The sequence below is a fragment of the Salvelinus sp. IW2-2015 genome, unplaced genomic scaffold (assembly GCF_002910315.2).
Source record: "Salvelinus sp. IW2-2015 unplaced genomic scaffold, ASM291031v2 Un_scaffold3133, whole genome shotgun sequence".
NCBI classification, from domain to species: domain Eukaryota; kingdom Metazoa; phylum Chordata; class Actinopteri; order Salmoniformes; family Salmonidae; genus Salvelinus; species Salvelinus sp. IW2-2015.
This window is the reverse complement of record NW_019944423.1, coordinates 10,103-24,289: the sequence shown is the minus strand read 5'-3', so window position 1 is coordinate 24,289 and position 14,187 is coordinate 10,103. Positions and strand designations below refer to the sequence as shown.

The following is a 14,187-nucleotide window of genomic DNA, read 5'->3' as shown; positions in this document are numbered from 1 at the left end:
TCTCTTTTTCCCTTCCACGCGGTAATGTGTTGTGTTGTTGTGTGTGTGTGTGTGTGTGTTGTGTGTGTGTGTGTGTGTGTGTGTGTGTGTGTGTGTGTGTGTGTGTGTGTGTGTTGTGTGTGTGTGTGTGTGTGTGTGTGTGTGTGTGTGTGTGTGTGTGTGTGTGTGTGTGTGTGTTGTTCTGTACCAGGAGTGCGACAGGTGAGGCGTGGCATGACATCATGCTGTCGTGTCTGGGGGGTAAGACGTGTGACCCAGACTCAGGACACAGAACCAGAGTGTGGCAGCCCTTCGCATACAACATACTTCGTCTCCTTCATCTTTTCTGTTTCTTTCCTGGTAAGAGGACTAATCAAACCCTAGCCCCTAGCCCCTAGCCCCTAGCCCCTAACCCTATCCCTAGCCCCTAGCCCCTACCCCTAACCACCTATCCCTAACCCTAACCCTAGCCACCTAGCCCCTAACCCCTAGCCCCTCCTAGCCCTAACCTAGCCCCTAGAGAGAGAGAGAGAGAGAGGGTGAGGGAAAGAGAGAGAGCATCGATATTGAGAAAATGAGAGAAGGAGCATATGAAAGCAGAGCGAAAGAAAGAGTGGATAACCCACCTGAATAGTAACATGAGTGCCATGATGAAAGTCCTGAAGTTGTTGTGTTCGTTGATGGCGCTGCCTTCCTCCTCGCCCAGTGCCAGATTACCAAACAACTATACACACACACAGAGGTAACGGAAGTGATCATTTAGGGCTGAATTCTGACTATTGACAACAATGGCATCAATAGAAATCATTTTCTGAATAAATGCTTTTTTACAGAGGCTGTCAGCAGTACTCACCTGCATCCCAATGATGGCGTAGATAAAGAACAGCATGCCAATGAGGAGGCACACATAGGGCAGCGCCTACCGGTGGACACACAGGGAAGTACATTTTCAGTGTTAAGACTACAAACAGCTTAACTGCCCATATCAGACTGGACATAGGAAAGCAAAACCTGTGTGTGTTTGTTCATGTGTGTGTATGTGTGTGTGTGTGTGTGTGTGTGTGTGTGTGTGTGTGTGTACCTTAAATGACTGGACGAAAGTCCAGAGCAGGATGCGTATAGTCTCTCCTTGTCTCAGTAGCTTGACGAGACGAGCCGCTCGAAACAGTCGAAGGAAACTCAGGTTGATGAAGTTATTCTACAGCAGCGATGTGTGTGTGTGTGGGTGTGTGGGTGTGTGKGTGTGKGTGTGTGTGTGTGKGTGTGTGGGTGTGTGATCAGAAGAAGAGAGAGAGGGAAAGAGACAATTATTTTCACTGAACTATTATCGCCCCTCTATCAAAAAGCCAATATCAAACCAAAACAAAGAGAGAGGAGTAAAGGAGAGAGGGGAGGTAAACAAGAGCGAGAGAGAGAGAGTAGGAAAAGGAGAGAGAGAGGAGTTAAAAAGAGAGAGGAGGTTAAAGGAGAGAGAGAGAGGAGGTTAAAAAGGAGAGAGAGAGAGGCAAGATAAGGAAGAGAGGAGGTTAAAAAGAGAGAGATGAGAGGAGGTGTAATATAGGCAGAAGAGAGAGGGGGTGTAATCAATAGGAGAGAGGAGGAGTGAAATAGGAGAGAGAGAGGAGGTTGAACAGGAGAGAAGAGAAGGCACGAATAAGCAGTAAAGGCCAAAACAAGAAGACGAGGCAACAAAGGACAGTAACAAATAGGACGAACAAGAAGAGAGGTTAAATAGGAGAGAGAGAGGAGGAAATAGGAAGAGAGAGGAGGTTAAGAGAGAGGGAGTAAAAGGAGAGATATTTTAACAAAAGGAGGGAGAGAGTAAGTAAAATGAGAGAGAGGGATGTTAAAGGAGAGAAGAGGTTAAATAGGAGTAGAGAAGAGGGGTAAAAAGGAGGGACAGCAACGGACTTCACGTCACGAGAGGAGGGAATGAAGAGGAGGTTTAAATAGGCAGGAGATGGATTAAATAGGAGAGAGAAATGAGGAAGGTTAAGAAAGGTAGTAAGGAGGAAGAGGAGCTTTAAAAAGGAGGAGAAGAGGTAAATAGGAGAGAGAGAGGAGGTTAAATAGGAGAGAGAGGGAGATAAAAAGGAGAGGGGAGGTTTAAGAAGGAGAGAGCAGAGTGAGTTAAAGGGCGAGAGCAGAGGTAAGAAGGAGAGAGAAGAGGAGGTATAATAGGAGAGAGAGAGAGGTTAAATAGGAGAGAAGGCAGGTTAATTTTAGGAGAATGGAAGCGAGGTATATATAGATGAGAGAGAGAGGAGGTAATGAGAAGGAGGTGAAAGAGAGAGAGAGGAGATTAAGAAGAGGAAGAGAGAGGAGTTTATAATAGGAGAGTAGAGAGGAGGCTTAAATAGGAGAGAGAGAGAGGGTTAAAATAGAGAGAGAGAGGGTTGTTAAAAAGTAGAGCGAGAGGTTTAAAAGAGGAGAGAAGTTTAAATAAAGGAAGAGAGGAGGTTAAAGGGAGAATTAAAAGTGGAGAGATGAGAGGAGTTTATAATAGGAGATAGAGATGAGCGTTAAAAAAAGGAGGGAGAGAGGAAGGTTTGGAGAGTCAATATTGGGAGTGCCCACCAACCACCACACACCAAAAAAAAAAACAACTTGGTGTGGAAGAGAGTTAAATAGGAGAGAAGAGAGGTTAAGATAGGATGAATGATGGAGGTAATAGGAGAGAGAGATGAGGTAAAAGAAAAGGAGGAGAGACGTTAAAAAAGAGGAGAAGCAGGAGCTTGATATAGAGAGAGAGGAGGAGGTTCAATAGGGGATAGAGAGGGAGAAAATATTAAAGAAGTTGATAAGAGAGGGAGGTTACAAACTGAGAGAAGAGAGGTTAAAGATGGGCGTGTTGGCGAAGGAGGTAAATATAAAAAAAGGAGAAGAGAGAGTAAGAAAATATGGAAGGAGGAGTGTTTAAAATTAAAAATAAGGAGACTATAGAGGTGGTAGGTTAATAATTACAAAATAATGAGAAGAGAGAAGCGAGTTAAACAACCAGGGAGATATGAAGAGAAAGTTGGCCATGATGTTAAGAAAGTAGCGAGTCAGAGGGGGGAGTTTAAATAGAAAAAAAAAAAAAATAAATTAAATAAAAGCAATCTCGAGATCATCAAAAAATAGATAAATAAAAAAAGAATAATATAAAAAAAACAAGGAAAAGCGGGGAAAGTTTATTGGGGTCAGAAGAAGGTTGAAATGATAAGAATCACATATGAATTATAATTAGTGAGAGAGGCGATGAGTAAATAGTAAGAGAGAGAGGAGTTAAATCAGGAGAGAGAGAGGAGGTTAAAATAGAAAGAGAGGGGAGAAATAAATAAGGAGAGAGAAAAGGGTACATAGAGAGGAGGAGGTTATAATAGGAAAGAGAGAGAGGAGGTTAAATAGGAGAGGAGAGTTAAGACTAAGAAGGAGATTAAAAAGGAGAGAGAGGAGAGTTAAAAAGGGAGAGAGGAGTTAAATAAGGAGAGTAGAGGGGGTTTTTAAAAACAAGAGAAGAGAGAGGAGGTTTAACTCAAAGATAAGGTTCCCCGCTTCTCCTCCTTCTTAACCCGCCTTTTTCCTCTTACCCCTCCCTCTAGTGCTCCCTATTTAACCTCCTCTATCTCTCTCCTTTTTATAACCTCCTCTCGCCACATTTTTAACCTCCTCCCCTCTCCTTTTAAACCTCACCCTCTCTCCTTTCTTCTTTAATCCTCCCTCTCCTATTTAACTCCTCTCCTCTCCACTATTTAACACTTCCTCTCCTCTCTCCTTTTAACCTCTCTCCCTCTCCCTTTTTAATCTCCTCCCCCTCTCCCTTTAACCTCACTCAGCCGCTCTCCTAGTTTAAACACTCCTCTCCCTCTCCTTTTCAATACCTTCTTCTCCTCTCCCTTTTTACCTCCTCCTCTCCCTCCTTTAACCCCCTCCCCCTTGCTCTATTTACACCTCCTCCTCCTCTCTCTCTTTTTAACCTCCTTCTATTTACACTCTCTCTCCTATTTTAGCAGAGAGAAGAGCGAGTTTAAAAGGGAGAAGAGGAGATTTCAAAAAGGAGAGAGGAGGTTTAAAAGGAGAGAGGGTGGAGGTTAAACTGGGAGAGAGGAGTAATAGAGAGCAGTTTTAAAAGGAGAGAGAGAGGATTAAAAGGAGAGGAGAGGATCGGTTAAATATGAGAGAGAGAGAGAGGTTTAATAGGAGGAGAGAGAGGAGGTTAAATAGAAGAGAGAGAGCGTTAAAAGAGAGCGAGAGAAGTGGAGAAGGAGGAGAAATATGAAGAGTAGAGAGGGTAAGGATAGGTAAATAGACGAGAGACTAATAGAGCGGGAGGGTTCCAAAAATAGATAGACGAGAGGAGGTTAAATAGGAAGGGATAGGAGGTCAACAAAATGGAGGATGAGGGGGTTAAATAGGAAGGAGAGGGAGGTTTAAAAGGGAGAGAGGTGCAGGTTTAAAAAGTGGAAGAGGAGGTTAAATAAAGGGAGAGGGAGATGGAGGTTATAATGGCAGAGAGAGAGGTAACTTAGGGAGAGAGAGAGGAGTTAAAATAGGAAGAGAGAGGAGGTTAAATAGGAGAGAGAGACGGAGTATTAAATAGGAAGAGAGAGGGAGGTTAAATAGGAAGAAGAGGAGTAATGAAGAAGAGGAGGTTAAATAGGTAGAAGAGAGAGGAGTAAATAGGAAGAGAGGAGGTCTAAAACGGAGAAGAGAGAGAGAGGTTAAATAGGAGAGAGAGAGGAGGTTTAAAATAGGAAGGGGGAGGAGTCAAAAATGAGAAGGAGAGCGGAAAGTTGAAATAGTGAAGGAGAGAGCGTAAAAAGTAGAGAGAGGGAGGAGTTAAAAAGGAGATGAGGAGGTTAAAAGGAGGAGAGAGAGGAGGTTTAAACGGCGAGAGAGATTAAAGGAGAGAGTGGTTAAATAAGAGAGAGAGAGGAGTAAAAGGAGGAGAGAGAGAGTAAAAAGGAGAGGAGAGAGGAGTTAAATAGGAGAGAGAGAGGTTAAAAGGAGAGAGAGAGGAATTAAAAAGAGAGGAGGGAGTTTATAAAAGGAGAGAGAGAGGAGGTTAAATGGACGAGAGGAGGGTTAAAAAAGGAGAAGATTGAGGTTAAATAGGAGAGAGAGAGGTTAAAAAGGCAGAATGAGAGAAGTTTAAAAGGGAGAGAGAGGAGGTTAAGAAAGATAGAGGGAGTTAAAAGGAGAAGGATTGAGTAAATGGGAGAGAGGAGGTTTAAATGTGAAGGAGAGAGAGGGAGGTAAGAGGAGGAGTAAAAAAAGGAGGAGAGAGGAGTTAAAAATGTCGAGAGAGGGAGTTATTTAAAAAGGAGCGAGGAGGGTAAAAAATGAAGAGTTACGAGGAGAGAGAGCGGTGTTAAAAGAGAGAGAGAGAGAGATGGAGAGAAAGAGATAAGAGGAAGAGGTAAAATAGGAGAAGAAGAGGAGCGGTTAAAAAGGAGAGAGAAGAGAGGAGTTAATAGAGGAGGACGAGGTAAATTGTGGGAAGGGGGCGCGTATAAAGGGAAAGGAGGAATGGTTAAAAAGGAGAGGAAGGAGGCTAAATAGGTAGAGGGGGAGTTATAAGAAGGAGAGAGGGAGGATTAAAAGGAGAGGAAGGGAGTTAAAAGAGAGAGGAGGTAAATGAGAGCGAGAGTTTAAATAGGAGAGGGAGTAGGAGTCAAACTAGGGGAGAGGAGAGGAGGTTCAAATAGGAAGAGAGATGTTAAATAGGAGAGAAGAGGGATAATGGGAGAGAATCAAATAGACGAGAGAGAGTTCAATAGAGAGAAGAGGAGGTTAGAAATAGGAGAGGAAGAGTTAGATTAAAAAAGTACATTATTCAAATGATACCAAAATCCAAACATAACACAACAACCTACTAGAGCCAAAGAAACACACAAGCAAAACAAAAGTATGGAACGAAAAGATGTTGAAAAGAAAGAGATAGAAACAAGAAAGAGAAAAAAAAGGAGAAATCATAATTGAAAATAAATCGAAAACGTCATCATCCAATCCGGTAAAGGACACGTTGTATATTTATTTCTATAAAACCAAATGCACTGATCTTAGAGGGGCAAGCAGGCAAGCAGGCCACAAGTGTGGAGTATGGCATCCATACAGACAGGGCAGCACAACCATACACATTGCACTGCCTGTCAACCGCACACACACACAGGAAGCTGTCACGGCTCGCACTACATGATTGGCTGAGATTGGTCAAGGTGTTCAGCATTCTGACAATACTAATAATATACTGGAAGGGAGGCTCAATTTAGAGGGCCGGTTTCCAGGACAGAGATTAGTTCTAGTCCTGATTAAATACAATTCTCAATGGACAATCTCACATGGAAAGTGCATTTCATTCCAGGACTCATCTGTGTCTGGGAAACCCTTCCAGAATCTTAGATTGTTTTGGATTGTGTGTATTTAAAATATGTATGTCTTTCTCTCTAATCTATTAGCACAGCTGGAACCACAGTAATAAAAATAATACAACATGCAATTTCTGCCTTTCAAGCCACCAAGATACAACCTACTGTCTACCTAGCCTCAGAATCTCTTGTGCGACGAGGTACAGCACTGTTGTGTGCACAGGCTGGCGTGCAAAGCAGTAGTGGGAGGAAGACGAGGAGGAAGCAAGAAAGAGGAAGCTAGCATGCAGACAGATTCCAGCTTCAATGCAGCAATGGCATGGCGACACTATCGCAACTACCTTCTGTTGGCAGGAGGCCTGAAGAGCAGAGCGTCAGTGTAAGATGCTACAGCTCATGCAGACCAGTGTTAGAGATCCCTCTATCTGGTCAAGCAGAACAGAAGCCTTGGCTAGCATTCACACGTCCTTCTGGCAGCACGACGGTAAATGGTGAGTGTCCGTGTGTTGTGTGAGTTCCAAATCTATGCCAGAACATACAGTAACCAATTCATGTGCATTGTGTTCATTTTGTGTTTGATGTGTGTATGTCTATGTGTGATTCTATGTGTGTGTATGTACCTTTTATCCATGAACTACCAATTGGTTGCAGAAGGACCGGATATTTAACAGCTGCTGAGAGGAAGCCCACTGGAGTCATCAGGCACACACATGATTCAACTGCCAATCAGAAGTGCAGGCACTTGGGTCAGAGGTCAGGGCGTTAAAAGCAGCTAAGCCAGAAGGTGGGGAAGGGTCAGGAAGTCAGCGAGGAGGGGCCACACACTGGGCCAATGGGATGCGAGTAGTTCGAGAGATAAATGAAAACAACCCTACATGTGGCAGGTAGATGTAGAAGGATGAGAAGGAGCAGGATGGTACAGTGAGTGTCAGCGAGAGGATCGTGGTGGTTTGGGGAGTTTGGTGTTTTTTGGGGCGGCAACAGCACACACACACCTCACACAACACACACCACACAGTCGGCGTCATGGATTGCATGGGACAACATGGGAGGGATCATAGTGCATTTCGATTGGATGGATTTATCATAAGTAGGAAGTAGACCCAACAAAGCAGAGAGGTTGGTTTTTAAAGAAGCATGTAAAAGATGAACAGGAAAAGGATCATTGAAGGTAGTTACAACCTAGTTACAACATAGTATAATAGGGGTATATACCATAGTTACAACATAGTTACAACCATACGAAAGTAGTCTTCTACTGATACAACAAGCCACAAACTATGGAAGCACATTCATGCTCAAAACACATTTTTTATTTGTTTTTTTGGCATGATATCTGCTTCGTACAAAGCATCAGTCAACAACCACATATTTGAGTGGTTTTGTTCAGGCTATCCTCGGGTGACGTTAGATAAGATACAGATGGAACCGCTTAGGGGGAAACACGCCACTGTCTGCCACGGCGTTGTTATGATTTGTTTTGTTGACGAACGAAAGGTGAAGCTGGAGAAGCAAGGTGGAGAGAGCACTGACGGGAAGCACTGGGAACAAGGTGAGAGAGCACTGGGAAGCGCATCGAGGTCAAACTATTTGCAGTACCATAACGCTGCAGTTCGTCGCACAAAATAAAAACGTGTCGGTTGTGGCAAGTCATTTCTCGCAAGCGGACGCCGTTCCACCAATTAAGAACTCCAGCAGTAAGCATTTAGCTCAGTGCAAACGTAGAGTAGGCCTGCTGTAGAATGTGCATTTAGCTATTCAGAACGTAGAGTAGGCCTGCTGTAAATGCATTTAGCTCAGTGTCAGAACGTAGAGTAGCCGCGTAGAAGTCATTTAGCTCAGTGTCAGAACGTAGAGTAGGCCTGCTGTAGAATGTGCATTAGCTCAGTAGAACGTAGAGTAGGCCGCTGTAGAATGTGCATTGCTCAGTGTAGAAGTAGAGTAGGCCTGCTGTAGAATGTGCATTTCTCTCAGTGTCAGAAACGTAGAGTAGCTCGCTGTAGAAGTGCATTTAAGCTCAGTGTCAGAACGTAGAGTAGGCCTGCTGAGAATGTGCATTTAGCTCAGTGGTCAGAACGTAGAGTAGGCCTGCGTAGTGTGCATTTAGCTCAGTGCCAGAGACGTAGAGTAGGCCTGCTGTAGAATGTGCATTTAGCTCAGTGTCAGAACGTAGAGAGGCCTGCTGTAGATGTGCATTTAGCTCATGTCAAAACTTAGAGTAGGCTGCTGTAGAATGTGCATTTAGCTCAGTGGTCAGAACGTAGAGTAGGCGCTCGTAGAATGTGCATTTAGCTCAGTGTCAGAACGTAGAGTAGGCCTGCTGTAGAAGTGCATTTAGCTCAGGTCAGAACGTAGAGTAGGCCTGCTGTAGAATGTGCATTTAGCTCAGTTGTCAGAACGTAGAGTAGGCCTGCTGTAGAATGTGCATTTAGCTCAGTGCAGAACGTAGGTAGGCCTGCTGTAGAATGTGCATTTCTCAGTGTCAGAACGTAGAGTGGCCTGCTGTAGAATGTGCATTTAGCTCAGTGTCAGAACGTAGGTAGGCTGCTGTAGAATGTGCATTTAGCTCAGTGTCAGAACGTAGAGTAGGCCTGCGTAGAATGTGCATTTAGCTCAGTGTCAGAACGTGAGTAGCCTGCTGTAGAATGTGCATTTAGCTCAGTGTCAGAACGTAGAGTAGGCCTGCTGTAGAATGTGCATTTAGCCAGTGTCAGAACGTAGATAGGCCTGCTGTAGAATGTGCATTTAGCCTCTGTGTCAGTCATCGTAGAGTAGGCCTGCTGTAGAACTGTGACTACGCGATAGTCTGAAACAAAGTGTACATAACATTTAAACTACATCATGAATTCTTACCACTGCCATCTCTACTACACACAGCGAAACATCTATCATATACAACACAGGATGAACACAATTACAAACACAAATATGTGGGAATAGACACAGACAAGCAAGACTTGACAACACAACAACACACACATAACATTGGGTTGATGGCAATTTGAGTGTTCCAATAGACGACCCCTATCCACCAAAATAATATCTTTCAGCTCATGTAAAGACAGTGGTGTGTCCCAACAACCTCTAGTCCTCCTACTAGGAACACTAGTCCCTATTCCCCACAATTGCAAACATCAGATTTGTGATGGATAAATTCAAGGGAATGTCCACCAATGAAATCATAGGAAGTGAACGAAGCACACTTCAGGAAAGGAGAGAGATTGTGACGCACCCAGTGTCTTATAAAAATCATAGATCAGTGGTAGACATTTACATGTTAGGTGTGTATGTGGTAGACACATGTACACACCACCACGTACTTACTAATTCCATCCCACTGCTAATTCTTACCACACACTAGCTATAGTACTATGCCCCAGACCCTTATACCCAAATTCTGTCACCAGGATATCAGTGAAGCTTCCGAGCACGGAGACAAAATCAAAAATGTTCCATGCGTCTTTAAAATAATTCTGTTAGGGCACAGGAAGAGAAGACATATTTCAGCCAATCAGAGAGCAGAGAGRCAGAGAAGTAACYAATCACATTTCTCCGACATCGGACAGGGACAGTAATGAATCCGCACCAGTCAATCACATTATTGTTACCGTGGTGACGGRGGGGAAAAACAAGACACATAAACCAATAGCAGTGCAGAGAGACAGGGTGGTAACCAATCACATTGCTCCTCATGGAGGACAGCGACAGGAAGGAATATGCACTAGCCAATCACATTATTGTTACCACGGAGACAGGGACTAGGAGGTGCATTAGCCAATCGCGTCGCGTTTAGAGAGTAGCGAGGATAACATGCTCCAGTTGTGTCCACTAAAATAACCTGACTTATAAATTAATAACAGGACTAAGAAGCTCTAGCAGATATAGCAGGTCACTCTGGATAGGCGGGAGCGTGACAGCGTGCGTCTAGCCTCACCAAAATCCCGAAGGCGATGATCTTGAGAATACACTCCATGAAGAAGAGGGTAGTGAAGACGATGTTGATGTTCTTCAGGACTTTATCATAGGTGTCAGACGCCCCGTTATACTGAACACAAACACACACACAGGAGGAACAACACATGAGTTATGCACAGCTCARTGGCCGCGGGGTTCATCTCACCCCGAGATTAGAAGGTTTTCAGGAAATAGGAACGAGCGTTAGGTGGATGAACACAATATGAAATGTTTAGGGATGAGTGCCCCAATTTGCTAGACAGATGGCTCCTGGTAGCGTGCGTTGCGTTAGAATGAGGCCATCTGTCGGAGGACGATATGACTCACCTTCATCATGAGGACTATAGTATTGAGTGCGATCAGACCCATGATGCTGTACTCGAACGGTGGGGACACCACAAACGACCACATTCGGAACTGGAAGCTCTGCTTGTTCTTGGGCATGTGGCGGGTCAGGGGCTTGGCGTTTATGGCAAAGTCTATACATCCTCTCTGGATGGGGGGACGACAGAGGAGGAGGAGGAAGGAGAAGAAGATTAACAATACTTTATTMATYCATACCAGATGGAAATGTGTCTTCTGCTGTACGCAACTCCTCCCATATATACAAACACATATAATTGTTCCCTCTGCTCTTTCCTCCCCCCTTTCTCCCTGTCTCCATCCTTTGTCTCCAATCCCCCCTCCCTCCTCATTTCCCTTGCTCTCTTTCCTTCCTCTCATCCCTTTCTCACCTCTATTACTTTTGCAACCCTGTAATCCTACATCTTATCTCCCTGCCTCTCTCTTCTCCCTTCCTCCCTCTCTCTCTCCTCTTTCCTCCTCTCTCTCCTCCATCCTCCTCCTCTCCTCTCCATCCATCCTCTCTCTCTCCTCCTTTCTCCCTCCCTTCCTCTAATCTCCCTCCCTCCACACATCCCTCTCTTCTCACCTTCATTTCTCTTTTCCAGACTGGAGTCCTCCATCATCTTATCCCCCTGTTCTGGGGTGATGTATTTGATAGCAACAAAGATATTGACGTGAGAAAGAAGGGGAGGAACAACGAATAACCAGAAGATGGACTTCTCCATGGCCGGGTTAAGCCTTAGTCCCCCGCAGAACTGGTGAGACCACTTGATTCTCATACGGAGGTCGCGGCACTTGGACGTCCTCTTCTACCTCGAAGTTTTGCTTTAACCACCCTGCTCGGGAGCGTAGACCGAGAACTTTAGCCGGGCATAATACAGCTACCCGAGATTGAGTCCATAGATTAGGAAGAAAGGGCTTGGGTATCAGTTATCAACACCCTGTACCCTCCAACACACACTACACAACACCTACACACACACAACACACACACACACACACACACACACCACAACACAACACCCACACACACACCACACACTGTAGCAACTGTTATCCTACATCAGCGGACAGGCACCCCACAACCACCCACACCACACACACACACACTCCCTCACACCGTACGCAGGGACAAAACACCGTGACACCAAAACCAGAGGAGCTGAGACACGCGCACCCCCCCAAGGGCCACGTCTGTCCTGGGTTTCAGTGCGAAAAATCGTACTTCTTCCCACTCCCGCTTCTGAGCTTTTACTTCATTCCGTTCGTACACACAAAACTCTCCCCTGGCGGATACACACAGAAACACAAGGATAGCAGACAGCATGGCTGTGTGTGTGTGAGAGAGAAAGAGAGAGAGAGGGGAGAGAGAGGGGAGGACAGAGGGAGGAAAGCCGAGCAAAGAGAGACAGAGACAGAAAGAGAGAGTTGAGAGTAGAGAGAGAGAGAGAGAGAGAGAGAGAGAGAGAAGAGAGAGAGAGAAGAGAGAGAGAGAGAGAGAGAGAGAGAAAGACAGAGAGGAGTGAGAGTGAGAGAGTGAGAAGGGTAGAACAGGAAAAACTGGCTCCCTGGTAGAAGAAAAGGCTGTGCAACCACTGCACAACAGCAAGGAACCTGAGACAGAGTTTGCAGACAGACAGACAGACAGACAAGACAACAGACAGACAGAACGACAGGACGACAGACAGACAGACAGACCAGACAGCAGACAGACAGACAGACAGACACAGAGAAGCGAAAGAGAGAGAGAGAGCAGAGAGAGAGAGAGAAAAGGACTAAAAAGTGGTGAGCTTTTAAATCCATGTGGTATAATAGAGAGAAATATGGTTTGGTTTGTACTCACATGCCCGAGCGTGTGTTTGTGTGTGTTCTCCTGTGTATTTGTGTGTGTTTTGCCTGTGTTATACAGTGTGTGTGTGTGTGTGTGTGTGTAATGTGTGTGTGTATATGTGTGGGGTCCTGACCTGCAATCGCGCTCAAACTCCTTGGACTCGTCAGTGCAGTAGAAGAATCTTGCCTTTGAACAGCTGGCACGGCACCCAGCAAATATAAACTGAAGAGCATGTAGACGATGAGGATGTTCCGGACGTTCTTCAGGAGAGTTCACACACATGTTTCAAACACAGCCTGGTGGACAGAGATACATATCACACAGTTCAAACACAGCCTGGTGGGACAATACATATCACACAGTCAAACACAGGCTGGTGGACAGAGAGAGAGAGAGAGTTCACCACACAGTCAAACACAAGCCTGGTGGACAAGAGAGAGAGGGGGGAGGGGGGGGAGAAGAGAGGGGGAGAGAGGTGTTGTGAGGAGGAGGAGAGAGAGAGAGGAGCAGAGGGAGGGGAGAGAGAGAGGGGAGAGGAGGGGGTGAGAAAGAGAGGGGGAGAGAGAGGTGTGAGAGGGAGAGGAGAGAGGAGACGAGAGAGGAGGAGACGAGGAGGCAGGGAGAGAGAGGGAGGAGGGGGGGTGAGAAAGAGAGTGTGGAGAGAGTGTGTTGAGAGAGGAGAGAAGAGAGGGAGAAGGGGAGAGAGAGAGAGAAGGAATGGGGTGAGAATGAGAGAGAGCGAGAGAGAGAGAGAGAGAGAGAGAGACAGAGAGAGAGAGAGAGAGCGAGAGAGAGAGAGAGAGAGAGAGGGAGAGAGCGACAGAGAGAGAGACCATACAGGTAGAAATACAGTAGTAGAGGTGTCACATGTAAATATACAGACATGCGGGGACACACACTCACACACACTTTTAGCTTGAACTGGACACTATATGGTTTTCACAAGATACACACACACACACAAAATCACCCCACCACACACACACACCCCCACACACACTCCCCCTCGACCCTGACCCCCCCCAGTACCTTTAGCTTGGGGAGTCGTTTGATGGTCTTGAGAGGTCGTAGTACCCTCAGTACTCTCAGAGACTTGATTGTGCTGATGTCTTTCCCCTTGCCAGTCCCCCTACAGGTTGGCATGGGAATAACAACGTCAGTACCGGGGGGAGAGGAAGTTAAAGTTCAAAGGGCACTTACCACACCCGTTTGTGAGAATACAGGCCTAAACCATTCTTTACCCATTCTTAGGGCCAGGAAAAGCTCCTGTCCTGGTTGGGGTAACGTATCTCTCATACAGAGATAGTCAACAGTTGACAAGGCAAGCACACTTGTCGTACACAGGTTAAAACATWGTACAGAGACAATCAGATCTCAGTCTCTTCTTCTGCAAAAAATAAACCTTCTATATGAATCACATGAAATGATATGTGATCAGTGGTTTGATCAGCTGGTTTCATGGCCAGCAGACTCTTGAGAAGCATGTTTCAACCATTACATATTATCAACAGACATCTGACGGGATGCCCAGCCAAACCTCTTTCTTTCTTTTTCACAACATTTCATTATCCAGGAGAATGTGAGTGGATGTCAGGGTGTTATAGTATTATTACAAGGCAGGATTATCATTTCAACAATATAATCCATGAGCTTGATACCATTATGGGCTGAGTCCCRACAGGGTTGAATGGTTTCCTTTCCTTATCTCCTTATAMGGCTGTCTATAAA

The 14,187-nt window shown here is 45.3% G+C and overlaps 1 protein-coding gene across 1 annotated transcript in view; it reads right to left on the bottom strand.

The window, feature by feature from the left end:
• Window positions 1-13,789, bottom strand: part of LOC112075396 (voltage-dependent P/Q-type calcium channel subunit alpha-1A) — a 63,352-nt gene extending 49,563 nt beyond the window's left edge. Inside the window, 13 exon segments of the mRNA XM_070440899.1 lie at window positions 188-233; window positions 606-703; window positions 833-898; window positions 1,061-1,177; window positions 9,183-9,214; window positions 9,700-9,802; window positions 10,264-10,374; window positions 10,611-10,771; window positions 11,215-11,383; window positions 11,854-11,914; window positions 12,593-12,683; window positions 12,686-12,755; window positions 13,489-13,789. Of these exon segments, the coding sequence (XP_070297000.1) occupies window positions 188-233; window positions 606-703; window positions 833-898; window positions 1,061-1,177; window positions 9,183-9,214; window positions 9,700-9,802; window positions 10,264-10,374; window positions 10,611-10,771; window positions 11,215-11,383; window positions 11,854-11,914; window positions 12,593-12,683; window positions 12,686-12,755; window positions 13,489-13,602 (1,239 nt within the window). The 5' untranslated portion in view covers window positions 13,603-13,789.
• Between the last annotated feature and the right edge of the window lie 398 nt (window positions 13,790-14,187).